The sequence below is a fragment of the Thermothelomyces thermophilus genome, chromosome 7, assembly GCF_000226095.1.
Source record: "Thermothelomyces thermophilus ATCC 42464 chromosome 7, complete sequence".
Taxonomy (NCBI): domain Eukaryota; kingdom Fungi; phylum Ascomycota; class Sordariomycetes; order Sordariales; family Chaetomiaceae; genus Thermothelomyces; species Thermothelomyces thermophilus.
Window position 1 is genome coordinate 3,815,594 of NC_016478.1, and position 20,785 is coordinate 3,836,378.

General features: G+C 54.7%; 9 protein-coding genes across 9 annotated transcripts; 5 read left to right on the plus strand and 4 right to left on the minus strand.

Annotated features, from left to right (window-relative positions):
- The first annotated feature begins 264 nt into the window (after nucleotides 1–264).
- MYCTH_2313118 (uncharacterized protein) lies at nucleotides 265–2,085 on the plus strand. Its single transcript, XM_003667308.1, has 2 exons — nucleotides 265–711; nucleotides 784–2,085. The coding sequence occupies exons 1-2, from the start codon at nucleotides 507–509 to the stop codon at nucleotides 1,725–1,727; spliced, it is 1,149 nt and encodes a 382-aa protein (XP_003667356.1). The 5' UTR covers nucleotides 265–506; the 3' UTR covers nucleotides 1,728–2,085.
- MYCTH_2313120 (uncharacterized protein) lies at nucleotides 2,086–2,956 on the minus strand (the record flags this gene model as incomplete). Its single annotated transcript, XM_003667309.1, has 1 exon — nucleotides 2,086–2,956. A coding segment is annotated over exon 1 (190 nt), but the record flags the coding sequence as incomplete, so codon positions are not given.
- Nucleotides 2,957–3,351: 395 nt separating this feature from the next.
- Nucleotides 3,352–3,927, plus strand: MYCTH_2131308 (glycoside hydrolase family 55 protein; the record flags this gene model as incomplete). Its single annotated transcript, XM_003667310.1, has 3 exons — nucleotides 3,352–3,507; nucleotides 3,611–3,719; nucleotides 3,797–3,927. The coding sequence occupies 3 exons, from the start codon at nucleotides 3,352–3,354 to the stop codon at nucleotides 3,925–3,927; spliced, it is 396 nt and encodes a 131-aa protein (XP_003667358.1).
- Nucleotides 3,928–4,091: 164 nt separating this feature from the next.
- MYCTH_2313121 (uncharacterized protein) lies at nucleotides 4,092–4,873 on the plus strand. The gene has a single exon (XM_003667311.1). It carries the CDS (start codon nucleotides 4,127–4,129, stop codon nucleotides 4,793–4,795), a length of 669 nt encoding a protein of 222 aa, XP_003667359.1. The 5' UTR covers nucleotides 4,092–4,126; the 3' UTR covers nucleotides 4,796–4,873.
- Nucleotides 4,874–7,232: 2,359 nt separating this feature from the next.
- On the minus strand, nucleotides 7,233–8,613 carry MYCTH_2113974 (uncharacterized protein; the record flags this gene model as incomplete). The annotated part of the gene is made up of 4 exons (XM_003667312.1): nucleotides 7,233–7,619; nucleotides 8,194–8,261; nucleotides 8,413–8,532; nucleotides 8,595–8,613. The coding sequence occupies 4 exons, from the start codon at nucleotides 8,611–8,613 to the stop codon at nucleotides 7,233–7,235; spliced, it is 594 nt and encodes a 197-aa protein (XP_003667360.1).
- An 879-nt stretch (nucleotides 8,614–9,492) lies between these two features.
- On the minus strand, nucleotides 9,493–10,849 carry MYCTH_2313124 (uncharacterized protein). The gene has a single exon (XM_003667313.1). It carries the CDS (start codon nucleotides 10,764–10,766, stop codon nucleotides 9,525–9,527), a length of 1,242 nt encoding a protein of 413 aa, XP_003667361.1. The 5' UTR covers nucleotides 10,767–10,849; the 3' UTR covers nucleotides 9,493–9,524.
- A 1,669-nt stretch (nucleotides 10,850–12,518) lies between these two features.
- Nucleotides 12,519–16,013, plus strand: MYCTH_2313125 (uncharacterized protein). The gene is made up of 2 exons (XM_003667314.1): nucleotides 12,519–12,760; nucleotides 12,834–16,013. Exons 1-2 carry the CDS (start codon nucleotides 12,657–12,659, stop codon nucleotides 15,601–15,603), a joined length of 2,874 nt encoding a protein of 957 aa, XP_003667362.1. The 5' UTR covers nucleotides 12,519–12,656; the 3' UTR covers nucleotides 15,604–16,013.
- Nucleotides 16,014–16,869: 856 nt separating this feature from the next.
- MYCTH_2113977 (uncharacterized protein) lies at nucleotides 16,870–17,319 on the minus strand (the record flags this gene model as incomplete). Its single annotated transcript, XM_003667315.1, has 3 exons — nucleotides 16,870–17,009; nucleotides 17,043–17,123; nucleotides 17,190–17,319. The coding sequence occupies 3 exons, from the start codon at nucleotides 17,317–17,319 to the stop codon at nucleotides 16,870–16,872; spliced, it is 351 nt and encodes a 116-aa protein (XP_003667363.1).
- Nucleotides 17,320–18,949: 1,630 nt separating this feature from the next.
- Nucleotides 18,950–20,224, plus strand: MYCTH_2313128 (uncharacterized protein). The gene has a single exon (XM_003667316.1). The coding sequence runs from the start codon at nucleotides 19,657–19,659 to the stop codon at nucleotides 19,993–19,995; it is 339 nt and encodes a 112-aa protein (XP_003667364.1). The 5' UTR covers nucleotides 18,950–19,656; the 3' UTR covers nucleotides 19,996–20,224.
- Nucleotides 20,225–20,785: the final 561 nt, after the last annotated feature.

Here is a 20,785-nt window from a genome sequence, read left to right on the forward strand (position 1 = left end):
CTATTCGTCTTGCTACTGAGATGCGTGTCATTTTTGGAGTGTGACTGATGTGTTCGTTTCTTCACAGATCGAAGGTTGCCCGACGAAAGTCTACCCTCTCAAATTGGTTTGTCGCTGGATCACTAAGAGCAGGTATGACGTCTATAGGCTGTATGTACATACATACACTAATTGGGGACCCGCAGGGGGAAGCAGCAGGGGACGGAAAGATGGGGGGACAACCAATCAGCGGTTGCCGCTCACATCCCGGGGTCGCGCACCAAACGCGTGTCTGCCTGCCGTGGCCTGCGCGCTGGCACATTCATCGACCATCCTTCATTCTCTCTCCCGGGTCATGAAAATACTCCCACGGAAAACTCTCAGATCCGACTACCCTCGCTGGTGCAGAGCTGAGCCTTCGTCTTCTCTCTTTCTTTTTCTTTTGAGGGAACCACGATCACCCAACCTGAGTGTTTCCGACAAACCACTTCGGCGCGCAGTTTTAGGTCCACGGTTGCAAGGCTGACATGGACGGAGCCAAGAGTTCAGCGCCAGCCGGCCAGACGCCCAGCAATCGAGTGGCAAAGGCGAATCGCAAGACGGTTGCGGCCAGATACAATATCAAGGTGCTGCGCGGTCTGGAAAAAGCGCTGTTGAAGGATCCGGAGGCCAACCTCTGCGACCTTCTGTCCTCTTCGTATCCCCAGCAGCTCAAGTCGTTCAAGGAAGCAGGTGGGAATGCTCAATGCATTAAACTCTCGCTCGCCTTGCGAACCCGGCCCTGACTTAACTTGAACTTCGTAGATGCCCGGCCTAGCAAAACTCCGCGACCGCTCCCCACCCATGACATCCGCTCCAGGCTCCACGGTACCGATCCTGCAACCATTGCGCGCGAGTTGTCTCCTGAGCTCCAGGATCTTCTCGGACACTATGATCAACTCTCCGAGGCTGTCATCAAGCTGTTGGATGAAAGCGAAGTGCTCTACAAAAGCCCGTGGGCGGCTTCTTGCATGGTCTTCCGTGTCAGCGACGGAATCGTCGCGAAAGTCACCCTCGAGGAGCACATCACAACCGAGTACCGGACCCTGTCGTACCTGCAGGAACACTTGCCGCGCTTTCCAGCGCCACGCTTGCATGGCGTGATCCGCATCGGGCGGTATGGTCTGCTGTTCACCTCCTTCGTCTCTGGCCTCGACTTGGAGAAAGTGTGGCCCCGACTGGATGACGTCCAGAAACGGTCCATCAGCACCCAGCTTGACAAGCTCCTCATCGACCTCCGATCCCTTCCATTTCCACCAAACACACCGCTTGGTGGGGTAGGGGGCCAGGGCTGCAAAGATGGAAGACGGGGTATACGCATCAGTCCCAAGCCGATCCTGGATGTCAGCCAATTCGAAGATTTCATCTTCACTGGCTCCAAAACGGCCTCACACATGTACACTCGATTCCTGCGATCTCTGATGCCCGCATCCCCGGCAAAAGTTGTCTTCACCCACGGAGACATCCGACCGGCAAACATCATGGTGCGCCAGGACGAGGAAGGCTCTTGGACCGTCGTTTCCATCATTGACTGGGAGTCGAGTGGTTTCTATCCCGAGTACTGGGAATGCGTCAAAATGACCAACAACCTAACCCCTAGGGATGGGGATGACTGGTATCTGTTGCTGCCGGAGTCCTTGTCGCCACGGCAGTTCCCAGTGCAGTGGCTGATAGACAGGATATGGGATCGCAATCTGGAGAACAGCTAGATGGGGATCCTTCTTATTGCATGTAATATTCAATCTTCAGGAAAACGAAGATCATTTCTTGACTGACTAGATGGGACTCGGCAAGACGGCCACGTCCCTGGCCGTCGCCGTCGTTAGCCGCCGCCTGCGCACGCTAGCCGATCACGTCTCCCAGCACCCCGATCAGCATCTCGCGCCCGACGATGAGCGCAAAACAAGTCCGTCGGGAAGCAACTTAGCTACCTCATTCGCAGTTCAACTCCTTCCATATCGCCCCGCCTCGCCGGTTCGTCGCGCATATCATCGCCTGCTGTGGCATTGACAGAGCTATCGGCGGACGGCAGGCGATCCTCAAGGCGGGCCTGAAGGCAAAAGTCCCATAGGGAGACACCTATAAGAATTCCGTGTACCGCCCTAGGAGACGGGATTAGTGGCTTGGTGGCGCAACTGGAAGTGCCTTAGAATGGAGAGCTTAATTACAGCATCGTATATACCATGTAGTGCTGGTCGTCGAGGAGAGCACGGTAGAAGGGACCGGCGCGCTTGTCAAGGTGAGACAAGGCCTCAGCGAAGTCGTACCCAATGCTCGCGCCCAGGAGGATTAGGATGACAATATCGAAGATGACGACACACGGAGGGGGGACATGGCGCAGCCGATGATGACGATCAGTGAGGGCCACCACTTGACTGGCATCGTGCAAGATTGCGCAGACGACCTACACGTTGAGAGGGATGATCATGTTAGCCGGGGCGAACCGAGAAACAGCGGCGGAAGCGGACCTACACCGGCGTATCTGATGCCGTTCGAGTAGCCCAGCGCTTTGCTGATATAAATGAGGAAGATCAAGACAGCGAGCTCAAAGAGAAGTGCCAGCGCCCTGCAGAAAAGGTGAACTCGGGTCGCCGGGTTGGCTAACCGCCTGCGCGGCATGGTGTGTGTAATTTGGCAAGTTTGGCCGCAAGTCGCGACGCGTGAAAGAAACCGGCGAAGGGATTGGTTTCTGGGGGACGGCGCACTCGGGCGGCGGTCATGAAGGAGGATTTCAACAGTGTGCATGCAAACTTTTGATGCGAACTCGCAAAACTCGGGATGTGTGCCTGATATTAACCGAGGGCTGGCGTTGGGTCGGCTTGGGGTTCATTCAGCTGGTCGCGGCGCTGAATTCACGTCCGGGTGGATGACGGAAATGACTGTCCCGAGAAAAGACGGCGGCCTGCGGCACATGTATCCATGCATATGCCCTTTGATTGCGGCCCGCGGGAGGCAACCCTTGATTGCGGGCCGCGGTAGCATCACCCTTGCAGTTCCGTTGGTTCGACCGAGCACTCTCCTCACACGTTAGCATGTTCGGCATCGGAAAACTTCCATGGGGTTGACAGGATGACACGGCAGCCATCCGAAGCGCCATCAACTCCACTCGCAGCCGTAGATGCGCGGAGGGCTGCAATGGCTCAACCCTGCACAACGCTGTTGTCTATTTCCCCTCAGGTACGTCAGTTGCGTGAAGAAAGGGGTTCCGCATTAGTAACTGAACATTCTCTTCAAAAGGCACGTACATACCTGGTTTCCAGCACAATATACGCTCTTTTTGGGACACAAATGATTGGCAATGTACGAGCACCTCTAATTAATTAAATATCCGACATGACCTGCAAGCTCACCCATCGAGTCATGACACAGCCGAATGACCCCCCAGTCATCAAGGGCGCACCCTCCTTTGTCGGACTCGGTGTGTTCTCGACTGACGAATACGTTCCCAACGGCGGGACTGGACCTGACGGAAACGCCAAGGAATGGTATGTATGTACATCAACACGGTACGTCCTGCCGTTTAATTACCTAGGTACGTGTCATGATGCCAAACTGAGCGAAATGCTAACTGAAAGAATCCTGACACGTCTAGGCCAACTTCTATCGGCAGATCCGAAACTTCAAGTTCGACATCACCCAGACCGACCCAAATGCCTACATTTGTGCGATTCATTACCAGGTAGCCCAGGCGACAGAGAGCAGTAAAGAGAGTAGAGCTTCGGAGAATAAACTACAAGCTAAAGTATAATTGCTGCTAAGGAACGCCAAAGAGGGCCAGGACAAGGCATCCAGCCTGGCAAAACGGGTGTCGGAGCGCGGGCGACATTGGCCGGCGAGCTACAGGATAAAGGGGGCAGGGCAAAAGCAAACGAGATGAGGAGGCAGCGACCGAGCGAAGGGGATGAGTGAGGGAGAGAGAAAGTCGAGAGTACAAGGAAGGGACGTCGGAGGGGAGGGCTTCCATTTATGCGGTAGGCATGGCTGCGCCGTGCGAGGACGCGGGTCCGACGTGGCGCTATACCTAGTTAATTCGGACGGCGGCTAAACCCGGCGGGTGCAACAGCGTGTTCGCTTTTACACAGTACAAAACAAAACAACATAATTAAGAATGCCGTTCCGTATCCGCGACGCCGTCCCGTCCCCCTCCGACGACGACGCCAAGTTCATCACGTCGGCCTTTGACTCATCCATCCCGCACCTCTCCAGCATCGGGAGCGCCGGGCAGTGGGGCACCGACCAGCTGTCGGTCGCCCGCCCGGGCTTCCTGGCCCGCCATGCAAGCGCCATCGCCGACGCCGAAGCGTACCGCCTCGCCTCCTCTAGCTCTAGCTCGGGCGCGCCTATTAAAAATAAGCCCGTGCGCGTCCTCATCGCCGAGGCCGCCCTGCCCGGCCGCGACGACGGCGACGGGGCCGGCCACGAACAGCAGCGGTATTACCTCCCCGTGGGCGCGGCGACGCTGCGCGCCAATTACCTGCCCCAGTACGTGCTCGATCAGGAGCACCTGCAGGGCGTGACCGGTCCGCTGCTGGCGGGCGCCGCTGGGGAGGGCGGCGGCGACTTCATGTACCTCGAGGTCCTCATCACCGACTTCCGCGAGCCGGCCCGGGATTACCGCAAGGGTGCCGGGGCCGCGCTGGTGCAGTATGCGAAGGAGTGGGTGGGCAAGGAGCTGGGCATGCATGCCATGTACGTGGATTGCTGGGCGGGGAATGGGGAAAAATTGGTTAGGTACATAATTTCTTCTTCTTCTTCTTCTTCTTTAGGGACTGGGTGACCAAAAGGTTGTGTTCGAAGTTTAGTTTAATTATAGCGACGAAAGAGGGAACAAATTTTGTTTGTTCGAGGCTTGATGGTTTGCTGACTGCGAGACAGGTTCTATGAGTCTCAGGGTTTCAAAAGGATTGATGGCTTTGTCACCAAGAGGCCGGATGGGGAGGAGTGGCGGGGAATGTTTTTGCGAATGGATCTCAAAGGCTCCCAGTAAGTAATTAATTACCTTGCCTACGTACTTCGATGAAATATAATCAAGCCCCCTCGGTGGTCTTGAGATAATTAGTAGATATTCCCCTGGTTTTTGTGTGCACAAATCTGCCCGAGGGATTCAATGGAACGTACTGTATTACCTATTAACTAATATGGTATTGAGCTCCTTGGAAATGTCAGTACACCATGACATGCTGTTCCTCCCCCCAATCGACGGCAAAGCTAGGGAACTGTTCCTGTTTCACTTGAATTCGGCCACTAGACTGTCGGGCTGTTGCAACGTGCATAATTACTCCGTATTAATCAGTGCATAGGATGCCCATTTTGACGAACGCGGGACATAACTAGGAAGAAAATCCATCATCTTCCACGCGGTAATTACCTAAGAAAGGTGACAGAAACCCTTATTCATAGCCCGAGCGCCTTCCAGAGATCACCTAGGTTAATTACTTCTAAATAATCCAATAAACTCTTCATCCCTTCGAGACACCCTCTTCTCCTGTAACTTGTCCCCGGTGCCATTCCAGGGTAATGAGGGCTCAGTTAATTACACTGCACCCACATCACATAGAACCCGAAGCTCACGTCCGAGACCGTGGACCGGTAGGCGTCCCCGTCGTCGGAGTCGGCGGGGTCGTGTGACGAGGAGAGCCCAAAGCTGACCTCCATCCGGGGCTGCTCCTCGGTCGTGGCACAGCTCGTCCTCGCCCGCGTCGTCCGCGAGCTGCCCTCGGGAGGGAAAACATTCATGGTTAGGTTGAAGGCCCCGTCGTAGATACCAGAATACCTGTCTGCCATGCCCCCGTCGACCGCCACGTCTGTCTCCGGCTCCCTCGACCCTGAGCTGGACGCCTGTCGTTTGTTTGATAAAAAATAATTAACAGCAGGACCACCGTCAGAACACATGCGCGCCGTCTCATTGAATTCTGAGAAACAAAAAAAACAATAAAACCCTCTGTGCCTCTGGGTAATGAGGAATAAGGTAGCACGGTTTGGGAAACGTAACGGAGGGTAATTAAATGATTGATTAATAACATACCGGAAAGTATCCGACCCCGACCTCGGCCGTGTCGAGGAAGGCGCGCCGGGCAAGCTCAGCTCTCCCAGACAGCTCGACCGCGATGACGGTGAAGGCCATCCCCGTGGGCAGGCCGCGGAAGGCGAGGCGGACGTGCTCGCAGGCGACCTTGCCGGCCAGCTGGCGGGCGAAGCGCGCGTGAGGGAAGAAGAAGTTGCCGCCCGCGAGAGCCACGCCGCACTCCTCCTCCGGGGGCACCTTCTCCGGAGATGAGTAGACGCCGCTCGCGTCGAGATCAAGGTAGTCGAGCGGGTTGGGGGTTGGTTGTCGCGGGCTGAGACTCCGGATCGCTTGGGCAGGACGTGGCGCGTGGAGAAGAGTGAAGAGCAGGGCCGAGGCGGCGATGGAGGAGAAAGTTTGAATTCGCGCAAGCATTTCTGTATCGTGGTTGCTGTGGTGCGACTCAGGAGGTAATTATAATTATCGACGGAACAATCGCTGCTGTTGTTCTGCTCCGTACGATGGGGAGATAGGAAATTATTATAGGGAATAGGAGAAGAATGCAAAAGGATATTAAATAATACCGGAGGGTAGCCTGATATACGAAGAGCCGCAACCTCCCAAGTGATTGTCGAACGGTTCTTGTATATATTTCTTTCCTCTCCTGGGTCACCGAGCCCGTAAAAAGGACTTCCGTCCTAAGATTCGTTGCGCAAACCCTCCGAGCTTATTACACTAATACAATACACAAAACAGGCTAAACTCCAGCCAGCAGAAAACAAAGGAATTACACTCCAGCGATTGCAACCCAAGATACCTAGCTTAATAAATTACCATATCGCTGATCACCAGTGATGTGTTTCGTAGCAGAAAGCTACATCTTGGCGTCCAAAAATATCCATGGATCTATGGCCGTATGTAGCATCCTCCCGAGATAATAACTATTAATTACCAGGCACCTAGGTAATTAGTACCTTGGAGAATTGTTGTTCGATGCTCACTCTTCTACCGTCCGACGAAGTATTATCTCGTCTATCTGAAGCGCAAAAAAAAAAGAAAGAAAGAAAGAAAACATATAATTAACACACTCAGTTTTCAGCTCAAAGCATGACCTCGAAAACCCCCGAGTTACAGGAGGACAACCGGCGTACCCCCCAGGCTCCCACCACCATTCCCACCCCCGCCCCCGGCCGAGAGGGAGGACAGGACGTCAGCGTCCTCCAGGGACCCTCTCCAAGCTGCGGGTGTCCGGATCGATCCAGCGGTAGGCTGGCCAGTCCAAGTGGACGTGTTCGGGGCGGATCTCGGAGGCGCGGAACTCGTCTCGGATTCGGGCAAGCGCGCCCGCCACCGCCTCGTCGGCCGGGTCGGCCAGCCCGGCCAGCATGGCGAACATGAGCGTGCCCAGATACTGGTTGCGCGCCTGGTCGTGCAGGCCCTTGGCGCAGAGGAGGAAGGTGGATGCGTCCCGGCTCCGGTCCTGGTCCCGATCGTGATTCCGATCCCGATCCCGGTCGAGGGTCTTCTCCTCCTCCTGCTCCTCCTCCTCTTCCTCTTCTTCTTCTTCTTCTCCTCTTTTTCTCTTCCGGTTCGATATCTAAGAGTACTGAAAATCCTGACCTTGATTTTCCGGTGGCGGATGTATGACAGCCAAGGAGCAAAAAGGCCAGTCCAGTCAGGTAAGGTAACAGTAATAAGATCCTGGCATCCGGCGGGAGAGAGACGCTTTGGCTGAGAGGATCTGCTGGTGAATTTAACTCTTGATGATCAATAGTGCGACGGCCCCCTCCAGCTGTCAGAAAAAGGGCCCCCCTGGCCCAGACGTTTTCGCCGTCTTGAGCATGGCGGCGCCAACCTGGCGCAGTGCAGCGCGCACATGATAATTATGTATTAGTGCCATGATATCCACAGGGAATACGGGAAAGAAGGAGGGGGGAGGGGGACAAGTCCAGGCCAGCCAACCCCCATGAGTGGACGGGTCTTCATCCGCGCCCAGCAGCGAATCGCGGCCCATCCCCCCTCTCTCAACAGATGCCCTCCCCTCGACGGAAGCGGACCACCATGATGCACGCAGACGGGTCCTTTTCGGTGACCACATCTTCAAGAGCAGAACCGCTCCCCGCTTCTCTCATCCAAGCCCGGTTTCACTCGGGAGGCAGATACCTAATTACCCACTGCCTTCGCACTAGTTTCTTCACCTGCAGGGCGCGAGACCCTACGCAGTACGTGTACCCCATCACTGTTGTCAGTCTGTACACTCTTGTGAGTACAAGTACGGATAGATACTGCCCAATTAAGTCCAGCTAGCGTAGCGGTGTAAATACGGTTATGCCTGTTCCAGCAGACTCTTTCTTTTTTCTATTCTTTTTTTGTTTTCGCCCACTACTTACCCGACCGCACCTGACTTGACGAAACTCCCGGTGGGCCGACGATCGCCACATCCCTTCCATCAGCACTCTGGCCGCAGGGTGGTTGATTTTCCCCAGATTTTTCCCAGATTGTCACTTCGTCTTCCCCCCATTGACGTACCACAAGTCTTAACGGTCTTCGAAGCGGGCTCGCTTTCACGTACGGTCCGCGTAAATATCCATGGCGTTGGGAGTGAAGATGGTAGTAATAACACTGGACAGACCGAGGCTCTCAGACACAACTTATTACATTTCTCTGTCATCGGGGCTCGGTCGCCTGTCGTAGCAACGCAGGCGACGAGTCTCCTCTTCTCAAGTTGGTTTTCGTCTTAATTAACTCCCTATTCAGCTTCTCTTCCATATCTACCCTGTTCCTCAATCTTCCTCCCTTCTTCTTTTCTTTAAGATGTCTTCTGGTTTCTTCCTCCTGCGAAGATATCGACAGTCTCCTAAAGAGGGAATGCTGCACAGGGAGAGCGCTTCCGTCCTTTCATTTTCAAGGTTCCTTCTCCCACAAACTCATACGAGCCCGGTATCCAATTCTAAATCAAGAGATCTCTCCCTTGAATCAAATAAATTTGAAGATTCAAGGTTTTGCTTAATTACAACTCTCAACGCATATTAGGCCAGAGTATTTAGGTCATGCTCATAGTTCTCAGCGTAAGCCCCTCGGCCCCTTGAAACGGAGCATGAGAACCGTGCTTCCGCGGACCATAGATGTAATGGCGCCTATCAGGAAACAGCCCAGGACCAAACGCCCAACATCTTGGCATCATCGAGTTGAGAGTATGAGCCTGCTTCTCGTGGTTTCCCACTTGGCTGTTTACCGGTTCTCCCTAACCCGCCTATCGAGGTATTACATGTCATTTGCATGCATGTACTGTATATACATGCTTTTCAAACAAACACCGCGCAGCAGCTTGAACGCATTGTTGTTCCACTCTATGTCGCCTGGAGCAGAAGCGCGGCTCACGCAACGCGTAACTGCTGGAGCGCATGTTGCCATTCTATGGCAACGACTGCCCTGTAGTTGTTTCTACATGGTTCGGCATCACAGCCAAACACACCCCGCCCCTTTTTCTTTCTACAAATGTCTACTTCCGTTTTGAAATCCGCTCAGACACTCTTCGGACTTTCGCCGGAGGCCGCGAGTCTTCGCCCTCGCTGTCTTCTTCTTCTTCTTCTTCGTCCTCCTCGACGTCATCATGATCGACCTCATCCTCATCAAGCGATTCCGCATCCGCCAACTCATCCATCACGTCGTCAAGCTCCTCGTCGTCTTCCTCGTCTGAATCCGAAACTCCGCCGGCCGCAGTCGGGAAATCATCATCTTCGTCCGCGGCGTCCGGCCCGCCAGTCCCATTGGTGAGCGCCTTGCCGCCGAGAGCCTCCTGCCCCTCCACGTAGACCACACCGGGCTCGTCAACGTCCTCCCCCTCTTCCTCGCTCGACTCTTCCTCGTCCCCACCGCGACTCCGGGGGGCCCCACCAGCCTTGATCGACTTCCGGAACTTCATCTGAGCATCCAGCATGTCCAGCTTCCCTTTGAGAGCCAGCAGACTGGGCAGACCCCGAGAACGTTCCTCCAGAACACGACTGAGCTCGCCTAGCCGTGCAATAAGATCCGGCTGCGTGACGAGCGCACCGCCGTGAGCCACTAGCGTCCACTGCATCCACCTCATAAGCCCAAAGGCACGGCCCGGCCTGCGGTGCATGCGAGCCGAGAGCTTGGAAAGAAGGACGTTGGCGAGGGATGAATCCATCCGGTTGATGGTGTTTTCTATGATCTTGACGTCGGTGGTCTGCAGGCAGGACTCGAGCAGGTCGGCGTCATCGGTCCGCAGGGCTTGGTTGAGGACTGTGCCAAGGGAGGTCGCGCTGATCGGGGCCGTGGGCCGTTGTTGGACTTCGAGCTTGGACGTCTTTGCGGCAGCTGCTTGGGCCGCAAGAGAAGAAGGAACGTCGATAGTAGTCGAACTGCCACGGACGAGGTCGCCGAACGTCGGCGATGTCGGCTCGCCGTCCGAATTCTCGGCGCCCTCCTGCATCACCGCATCCGTATCTCCGTCCTGTTTACCATCCCTTGTCCTTGAAGTCTTGGCAGAATTTGTCTGTCCATTGCTGGTAGCCTCGTCCTCGCTTATTCCTTCCTCCTCATCGGAGCTGATCTGGTTCTTGAGCTCGGGTTCTGTCTCAGCTTTTGACGATGGCTTGGATGATAGACCGGTGGCCACCGCAGTTCTCGTCTCATCGATCTTGGTCTTGACCGGTGCCTTTGCGCTTTGCCTGACGGCTGGCTTGGCGATTGCGGTTGCGGCTTTCCGTTTGGTCGACATATTCAGGGTTCGGTTTGGAGCGGGAGCGCTCTGGTGGTCCGCAGGCGAGAGAGGCCTCGCTGGAACGTAGAATACCGGCCTAAAAGCCGCCCAACAATCAATTGCAGACACACTGCAAATTGAACTAGGGGTAAACGGATTCTCTGGCCCGCGAAGTGTTCGCAGCTCAAAGAAAATGGAACAAAACGTTAGTCGTGCTGTTGTAGGCGTCCAGTGCAGCAAAAATTTCGGGATGCAGCCAAAACATTTTTTTGGGATGTCTTTGCTTGCTTGGCACGATATCAGCCACAACAGCTGTGGCGCGGGCTGCATCGCTATGGCTGACCCGGCTTATCTGTCACATGATTGATTAGGCACTGTCAAATGGTGTGGGACACGGTATGGATTTGGTTGCACGTGCACGGGCCGCTGAACGTTTGTATTTTACAGTTGCGCGTACAAAAATCCTCCGTAATCCCGTATCCTGTACGGGTACCAGGTCCATCCATAATCCCAAGCTCTCAGGCTTTCGCGTCATTCTCGCGTACCCTTGGCCGACCCGCCCGCGCGACACATGTCAAACAACTCCTCCGAACGTCTTCCCATGTTTCGCGACCTGAGCACGCGTCGACTTGACATGTAGCGAAGCGTGACAGCACACAGCTCTCGAGGTGGGATTCAGAGAGCGCTACGATTTGCGCCTGTCATCTGAGTCCGGCGGTCGAAGGTGACGTTCAATGTCTCGTTTGCGAATTTGGTGATCTGTACGAAGTAGATATAGGTACCTGACGCATGGGCAACGCGTCGCATCCGGCAATTGCCGAGTGCCTCACTCGCCACATTTAACTGCGTACCGTATTACATTGAAAAGCCTTCAAACAACTTACCACTCGATATCCGCACAGTTGGCAATACACCGCTGCGATATCAAGGCCGACAGCATCGTAGGGTCGATGCAGGAACATCTGACAACAGAGCGGAACGGTGGAGAGAACAGAGTTGACGGTTTTTGCTGGCCGCTTGTGCACTTGTCGCACGGACCCACCGCGTTACTTTTCAGCCAATCAGAGTGTATAAGGACCAGACGATAACACCAGCCCACCACTCACGGGCGGCTCCACGGTTCAGTTCGGACTCTGACAGCTGTGATAAATAGCCACGAGCTTCCGACCGGCACTGACAGACGATTTCAACTCCGATTTCTCGAAAGAGACCGCGGTACAAAATATTCGCCCCGCACCCCGCCACACTTAGCCAACCACAGCGCAACCCGGTCACGGAAGCATCTCCTGTGCCGCACGCAAACGAGGCCGTCCCTTTGTCGGTTTTCTCGTCCGCCACTTTTTTTCCTGTTTTCCCTTGCCACACTCGACCTACCCAGCCACCAACCTATTCGCGACCGAGTTTTTCCTTCCCCGACCTTTCATCATTTCGCAAGGCTGGCGCTCAAAGTCTATAATTCTCAGCCTTCCCCCCAGCACAGTATTTTTCGCCAACTTTGTGAGTGGTTGCCATTTTCTTTTCTTTTTCGCATTTCGCTCCTCGCGGTCCAACGCGTGTGCACGGCCCCTTCCAACGTCCCGCCCATTCCACTTCCCCGCCACACATCGCATTCGCCGTCACTGGCATCCCACACGTAACCATCGTCGAGATCAGAAATCGCCACGGAAGGGTATCGCGCACTGCACCCTGTACCCTGCAATCAGCGAGTCGCGTCCCTGCACTTTTATAGGCCCCGCATCATCATTGCGACCCTCGAAAGCGTTTTGCGATCGTCGAATCTGTTTTGCGCCAAGCGACTAAACCTCTGGTTTCGATCGTGACATGCATGGCTAACTGCCGCCGGCCCCAGCCGATTTGATGTCGCACTGAGCATAAACTCGCAAAACCAAAACCCAGCGGATGGCAGTCATGACCACACAACAATCGGAAGGTGCACTTCTCAATGAGAAGCCCCTTCAGGCGACACCCCCGACTGGCAAGGAAGGCCCTAACGGGAGTTTGGAGATGAACGGGTAGGTTGCAGGCCATTTCCTTTGTTTGGTACGTATACTTTTTGTATTGCATACTAAACCGCTTCGCGAACAGGCATTCTTCCTCGTCTCCGGCCGATGCCCAAACCGAATCCAAGAATGCGCCGGCATTAAACGGCGAAGCACCTACCACCGACACTCCCCAGAGCAAAAACGAAGACGCGTTTTCTGCAAACCAAGCTCTTCCAACCGCAGCGGATTCCAAGGATCCGCCCGCCAAGACTGAAGGGGAATCTGAGCGCGACATTTCAAGCGGTATGGATAAAGTGAATATGAGGGAGGACGATCCTGCGCAGGCCGACACCGAGATGCCCGACGCGCCCGCCGACCGAACCTCGGAAGACAAGATGTCTGAAGACGTTTCGCCAAAATCGCATCCGAAGCCGGAAGAACCCTCGGATCAACCGGACGGTCAGGATAAAGACCAAAAAGAATCGACGGTTGCTGCGGGGAAGGAGGAGGCCGCACCATCAGCACCTTCGACTGAGAAGGAGGATGTAAAAATGGCGGATGCGCAGGAGCAGGTCGAATCGCCAAGCGCAGCGGGTCCCTCACAAGGCACACAGGGTACTCCTGCTGCTGCTGCTGCTCCTGGCAGCCCTAAAAGTGGCGCGGGCGATCCGGCGGCTAACACTCCAAACGGGCCCTGCGCTGCGGCTGTCAGCGAAGCCCCCGCTTCGGCAACCGCCGACACGAGCATGTCGGAGGCGCAACCTTCTGCAAAGCTTTCGAGAGAGCGGGACATTGATAGTGAGGATGAACCGGTCGCGAAGCGGACAAAGGTGGATCATGCTGCGGACCAGGTGCAGGTCAAGACAGGCGAGGCCCAAGACCGCACGGAGCAAGGCGACCAGCAAGCTGCAGCCCCTCCGGCATCGCTCAGCCCCACAAGCGGGGAACCAAAAAGACTCGACGATCCCTCCCTTGATGACAGCCCGATCACCGAGTGGCAAAACAAACAAATCCGTGCTGTTCTTGCTGGGGTCAAGAAGACCAAGGTTGGACAGATGTTCAAGCTGCCGGTTCAGCAGCTGTGGCCAATGTTATGGACGGAGTACTCGGCCAAAATTTCTAACCCAACAGACATTAGCACAATGGAAAAACGACTGCGCGGCGACTTGACTCCGTATGCAACCATGGGCGAGTTCAAGGCGGACCTCAACTTGATGGTGCAAAATGCTGTCACGTTCAATGGCGAGTCCCACGACGTGACAATCCAGGCAAAAGCGTGTCGGGACGCGATTCTCAGTCGGATGGCAGCGTACCCTGCGGTTGAACCTCCGAAACCCCAGAAGAAAGACACGTCCAAGGCGCATTCCACTCGCCATGTCGAGCCCCGCGCACCCGGGTCTTCGGTTTCCACAGCTGGCCCCGGCCGTCCCTCCAAAGGCTCCGCCACCAGCCCGTCGCAGAAACCGGTTCCCGAATCGCCCGCGTTTGCACTCCCACCTGGCAGCAATGGCGTTCCCCTCATCCGGCGGGATTCCACAAAGCCAGACAGTCGGACGAAGCGGCCTGTGAAGCCCGCGCATTCCAAAGACCTAGTTTATGACACCAAGCGCAAGAAGAAGCTGCCACTTGACCTCCGCTTTTGTGATGAGGTTCTTACTGAGCTCCGCAAGACGAAGCATTATGATATCAACGCTGCTTTCATGCAGCCTGTTGACCCCGTGGCGCTCAACATTCCGGACTATCACAAAGTGATCAAGCGACCGATGGATCTCCAGACAATGTCTAACAAGCTAAGTGCGGGCGAGTACCAGTCCATAAAAGAGTTCGAGAAAGACTTCGACCTCATCATCAAGAACTGCAAGACGTTCAACGGCGAAGACCATATAGTCTATGCTCAGGCGCTTCGGTTGCAGGACTTGTACCGCGCTGAGATGTCCAAGAAGGACGAGTGGATGGCCAAGCATGCGCCGGTCACCGCTGCGTCGACGTCCCACTCAGCGGGTAGGGATGAGTCAGAGTCTGAGGAGGCCGAATCTGAACCCGACGCCGAAGTTGACGAAGAGCGCCGGCAGATTGAGAACCGTTTGGCTACTATCCAAAAGCGTCTCCAGGCCGAGCAGAACAAGGTTAACGAAATGGTCAACTCGGGAACAGCAGACATTGCGGATGTTGAGATTGCGCAGTCGGTTGTCGCCATGCTGCAAAAGCAGTTGATGGGCGAGCGCGCCAAACTTGCCAACCTCCCGGCCAAAAAGACAAGTAAACCAAAGCCAGCCAAGTCTAAAAAGGCCGGCGGTGCGGGCGGCTTGCCTGGCAAGAAGGCTACTGCCGGCCCGGGCAGTGGTGCCGCTAAGAAGAGCGCCAGTAAGAAGGCCGCTCCGAAGAAGAAGTTAGGCCAGTTGGAAAGGGATGTCATCATAGACTCGCTCGGCAGCCTGGACGGCCCTCTTCTTGAGCGAGCTATTGATCTGATTAAGAAGGACACCGGCCAAGGCGAGAACGACGAAGGAGAGCTGGAGCTGGACATAGACATCATCTCGGAGGATGCCCTTTACAAGCTCTTTGAGATCGCGCTCAAGGCGAACCCCAACGCGTTGGTTGAGAAGCAGCGACAGATGGGCGTGCTGGCGGCCCCGGCATCTGAGCAGCCGGCCAAGTCCAGGCAGCTGTCCAAGTCTAAGAAGAACAAGCCCATGAGCAAGAGCGAGCAGGAGCGCCGCATCCAACAGCTTAATGAGCTCCGCGCTCAGGCGGGTCGTCAGGCTTCTGGCAGCCAGGAACCGATGGAGTCGATTGAGGGCAACGCCAGTGAGCTTGCTGCTCAGCCCGACCACGCCGACAGCGAAGAAGAGGCTGACTCGGAGGAGGATTAAGTTGGGTGCAGGCTCCTGGCCGCATCTCTGGTCCCGTCAATGGAATTGGCTCGACCGATTCCCGCCCCTGAAACAAGAACAATACAAATCCCGTCATCATCGGGGAGGAGAGCACCACTTGGTGCTGTCTTGACGGACGTCAATCACTTGACTTGCCGCAGTTACGAGCACCTTTCCCAATGACACCATCTCCTGGCCACTAACTAGTAGGCTGAGGCTTCTTCTGTCTGTTTTTTCTTTCTCGACGTGTAGGAATATTCACAGCGTGTGTACAGTATTAAGTTGCCTCGGTCAAGGTGCCAAGACCGAGCTGGCAGAGACCTTTCTCGCAGAGGACCTCCATTACCGGCCTTTCGGAGCAAGCATCCAAAAAGGACGGTTGTGGGTTGAGGCGGACCACGACGAAGGGGATTTTTTTATGGACTTGGGGAAAATGCAAGAGCGACTAGGACCGCCGAGCAACGAGCACCTCTAGTCTGACGTTACCCCAGGCTCGGCCTTCTTCATCTTGATATGCACTTGCACGGCGATTGGCTTCACATTTGCGCTCGCATCTGCGCACATGTCGTTGACCTTTGCAGCTCGGGTTGACTGCCTGGTTGCTCGGTCTGGCTCACCCCAGTAGCTCCGAGAGCCGGAGTTATTGACGACCCGAGGTTTAATGGCTGCCTCTTCAGCTGCTTTCGCTTGAAAGCCTCAGCTTGCTTGCGTGGTCAGTTTTGGGTCTGTTCGGTTCTTGGTTTTTTCTCTGCGGTTCTCTTCTGCGGGGAAGGTCTTTGGAAGGGGGTGGGTTGGGCTTGAATTCTCTCTCCATCCGGTATGACACTGCTTTTGGTAGGCGGGGTGGGCCGCCACCGTTGCAAGTGCTGGGCGAGACAGACCTTCCACCTCGAAGGCTGGAACCAGAAGGGTGGGTTGAAACGGAACAAGGGGATGATGGTAAAAAGTATGGTGGGGCTTGAGACGGGCAAAGAGCAGAAACCAAGGAGAGTATTTGAGACACTAGGAGCAATGCTTCCCACGCCTGTTACCTTGCGTTGATGCTCTCATCTTGGACATGGCTTGCCGATGTGATGCTGCCGTATGCGTGAAATGCCCCATGTGCGGGCCATTCGCCTGTGACCCAGTTTGTTAGCATCCTTGCCCACGGGCCCCGACAACTGGGGGAACCATACGTAATCTGCGTTGGGTAAAGAGGACTAGCCACCGCGGAGTGTCAGTCAACACCCAGGAATTGCCGCATGCTGCAGCTGGGAGCCGGGCGGGCTACCGGCGCCTGGCGATCATTCGATAGCTCCAGTTGTCGTCGGCCAGCCGCAGTTTCCCGCCAAACCCTGGCTCTCCCGTGCCAGTAGTGTGAATATTGCGAGTAGAAATATCTCGGCACTGATCGGTCTTCAGGTGATCTGGGACAATATGTTATGTTGAGACGCAGTCACGTTCGAATCTTTGCACGAGGTGGAACTCCTGCCTTGGAGATGCCCTGCTGGGGCGGGGAGAAACGATAGAGGCACTGCGACCTGGAGACGATGCCATTTTGTCAGCAGGTTATCCAGACAACGCCGGGCGATGCGAGACGGTCTTACTTTTGTTGTTCCAGCTGTCCGTAGGTGCCGGTGTGGGACAACCCTCTCGAGACGGAGGCTCCGAGAAGTCATCACGGAGACGGGAGCCGTCCCCGTGGGCGGACGAGGCGATGGCAGCGGGAGAGCGCATCTCGAAGCCTCGGATGACAAATGACAGAGGGAAGAATAGTCTGCGGCTGGAAAGGGAATCGAAGAAGGAAAGAGAGCCGAATATAGGGGAAAGTGGAAGCGTTGAGGGCAATTGTGGGTTCCAGATTGAGACCGAGTGCTGTTGGAAGCGGACGCAGACAATGGGAAAAGCAAAGGGTTGACGGTTGGGTTGTGCGCCGATGGGGGTGTCAGGATGTGCCGGTTGTGGGCGGGCAAAGTTTGGGCTTTGAGGGGCCTGGCTCCGGCGCTGGGTGGAGCCCCCGCTCAGTGCCGCTCAGTGCACAGGCCTGCCCCAAGAGACAACAAGCCCTTGGGAAGGGCGTCATTGTTTCTCGAATCCTTGATGAGCAGCGCTTCGGTTTCCTCCATAATCAGTCCCTATCAATAAATAACCCGCTCTATGTACAGTACTATACTCCATACATCCATCCCTACGCATCTCTTTTCCGCCTAAAGAGCGAGCTCGATCACGCAGTCTTTTTAAGTGAGCTCGACGAAAACGCAAAGCGACACCTTTTGGCCGCAGCACACAGGAATGCTTCCATTTTACACCATCTTAATTACCTTATTTGCTATCCTTGTTCGCATTTCAGCCAAGCTCAGCAGCTTGATCTGATACCCTGTTTGGTCAACTTGTGTCAGTGTTTTGGCTGACGGCCAATGATAAGCCAAGGGTTGATCGCGGACCGACCCGCGGACAGCCATCCGATGGGGAAATCCTTTGTTGCTCAGTTAGGTAGTTGCTTCTTTTGCTTATACCAACACGCGCGGGATTGTCTGCAGGCCTTCGGTTTGGGCTCTTGAGTCATGCAATCAAGTTCAGGAGCTAAATACCAAGCGTAAGGTAACCGTATGAAGTGTTGCACCAGGTTCGGCGGAATATGGATGCCAGACTATCTCTTCATGGCTTGCAACCACCTAAGTTGTTTTGAGGCGGTAATGGTAAGATAAAAGCATGTCCTAAACTAATTCAATTGAACCTCGAAGTTCCCGTGCCGTGATCGGCAAGGACAGCAACTTGATCGTTTTAATGCCGAGCTGGTCCGGAAGAGCACCGGATATACATCAACTGCTCCAGTTCATCCAATGACCCATCTTCCCTTGTCGCCTCTCCCAGTTCAGGGTTGTCACTAGGCTACGGGCCCTTATATCTTGTACGAACAATGAGGACTATCTGGCCTCGGGTTGAAAATCAACACACCCAAGTCTGGAGACTATTATTACGTACCAGGTATCAACGGTAGGGAAACCCCATTTTCATTCCTTGTTGGTTTCCTCAACTGCACCAAGATCTTTTCGTGATCACATGAACAACTTACAGTTGGCGTATGGGACGGGAGGAAGTAGGAGCAAGGCGGCGTATCCGGGTTGGGGCGGGCTGTTGGTTCCATGTGACTGCAATGCCAGACGTGATACAGTACATACATTCAAGGCCTGGCTCGGTCGGGAGGGTGACGTGCAGAGATGGCAAGGTTACCATGATCGGAGAGCTTGGGCAATACGACCTTTTTCACCGAGGTCTCCCGGCGGTTACCTCCAGATGAGGTAATTAAGCATCAGATTTGCCTTGAGAGACGGATATGTTGATACAGGATCTAAATATCACATCCAGATGAAGTAATTATAGATACGTAGCTCTTGATGGGCCTAGGATTTAGAGCGTCTGGCCAGATACTACTAGTGCCTTACTTCTGTGCTCCAACGGTACCCAACTCAAGTTTCGTTGACTGCCCCGCAACTCTTTTCCCTCACCCAATTACCTACATAGCCTAACTTTCCTGTGTCTTTGACCTACAAGTACAAAATACTTTCCTTTTGGTGCTGACCGTGCGGGTATGTCAGACGGCATTCCACGAGCACCCGCTGACGTGAAAAAGAATTCTGAAGAATTCTGAAGGATGCTAAATTAAGGTGCTTACTCCCCGGCCCGAAAGGGTCCACCCCTCCGCCATAAGGTACCTACATAGTATACGTCCCTGATGTACATACGTAACTCCGAGCAGGCAATCGGAGTTATGTCTCGATTGTCATCGTCGACTTCTTCCAAGCGTCGTTGAAAGATCGCAGCCAACTCCCTCTATGGAAGTATTGACTTGTAATTAATGGAAGAGGATTCTTACTCCTCAACAAAAAGCATTGCCCAAATTGGTATTCCCTCTTCCCTCAACAACCACCTCACACACGCTGGCACCCTTCGGCTCGCGTCCTTGGACAGCAGATATATATATCCCCCTTTACGCTACTGAACCACACAGGGAGGGAGGGAGGAAGGGAGGGAGAGATGGCTTTTCTCGTGCAATGAGAGTAGCTGACGTGAATGGTTCCCAACAAATTCCACGGTGCGCAGACCATCTCGCTATCCGTGGTCCTCGGTCTCGCCACGCTCATACTACACCTGGCGCTCCTCCTTTTTGTTGCTGAAATCATGTCTCGCCGGCAAACCGCGAGACAGAGAGAGCATGACTCGCTGGGGGCGGCGCTGTTCGCCGGTACTATATTATACTGGATTGCCGGCCTCGCGTCGATCCTGTATCCGGGCACGGACTGGGTGGACCCCGAATTCGGCCCGTCCGGCGTTCCGCCGGCGCAGATTCCTGTCTTTGTCGGGTTCGCGTCCGCGGCTGTGCTCGGGTGGATGCTTGACCGTCGACATTGATGCGGGGAAAGAGTCTCGTGTTTTTGCACGGAATGAACATCGACAGTCTAAGCTGGTGTGGCTGTACTGATGCGGGTCTAACATGATTGGACCCGTTCCGCTCATGGCAGGCCGTGATGAGACGTCTGGTGGTATCGTTGTACGAAGTAATTAGTATTGATGCATGCCTTCTCCTTTACTGGTTCCTATTCATTTTTTTCTTTTCTTATTTTTACCCTCTCATAATTATTGTTCTTTTGCTTCTTATGTATTAGAGACTGTTGATATATCAACCACCTAAACTTGCCTTGTTTGGTCGTAACGACTTCTGAGAGATATTTAAGTCCGTTTTTAGTCAACTGCAAGTAGGTTGTGACGCAAGTATCAGTAGACAGCCCGACTAAACCCAAAACAAGAATCCCGGCGTTCTCCACAAGCCGGCATGCCGAAAGATGCGGCGGCAGCAGGCCCAATACTCGTTAATTAGCAGCCAAACAGTTAAGAGAGAAGTCCAAGCACGTCAGATCAAGCCCACGAAAAAGAAAGAAAGAAAAATCGCGCGTCCCATGACCAACAAACCATGATGACTCGCGGACCGCCTTGGCGCCCCAATCGCCCAAGCAGCCCGAATGACGGGCGCCCAGCGGCGGGAGGCTCCTCGCCGCATGCAGGCCGCCGTCCCCCCGAATTATGGATTACTAGGGGGGGAGCGGGTGCGGTGCTGTGGAGCCGTTGCGTCACAGCATCATCCTGGCAGCGGCGCTGTCTGTACATCCAACTCTTGGAACCAGCAAGAAGGTAGAGTATTCAG

What these genes read in the sequence shown, in the direction of transcription:
- MYCTH_2313118 (XM_003667308.1), top strand. Translation starts at nt 507, where the DNA reads ATGGACGGAGCCAAGAGTTCAGCGCCAGCCGGCCAGACGCCCAGCAAT. An exon ending in CAAGTCGTTCAAGGAAGCAG is followed by an intron (nt 712 to 783) that starts GTGGGAATGCTC and finishes TGAACTTCGTAG; the next exon opens with ATGCCCGGCCTAGCAAAACT.
- MYCTH_2313121 (XM_003667311.1), top strand. Translation starts at nt 4,127, where the DNA reads ATGCCGTTCCGTATCCGCGACGCCGTCCCGTCCCCCTCCGACGACGAC.
- MYCTH_2313124 (XM_003667313.1), bottom strand. Translation starts at nt 10,766, where the DNA reads ATGTCGACCAAACGGAAAGCCGCAACCGCAATCGCCAAGCCAGCCGTC.
- MYCTH_2313125 (XM_003667314.1), top strand. Translation starts at nt 12,657, where the DNA reads ATGACCACACAACAATCGGAAGGTGCACTTCTCAATGAGAAGCCCCTT. An exon ending in GGGAGTTTGGAGATGAACGG is followed by an intron (nt 12,761 to 12,833) that starts GTAGGTTGCAGG and finishes CTTCGCGAACAG; the next exon opens with GCATTCTTCCTCGTCTCCGG.
- MYCTH_2313128 (XM_003667316.1), top strand. Translation starts at nt 19,657, where the DNA reads ATGGTTCCCAACAAATTCCACGGTGCGCAGACCATCTCGCTATCCGTG.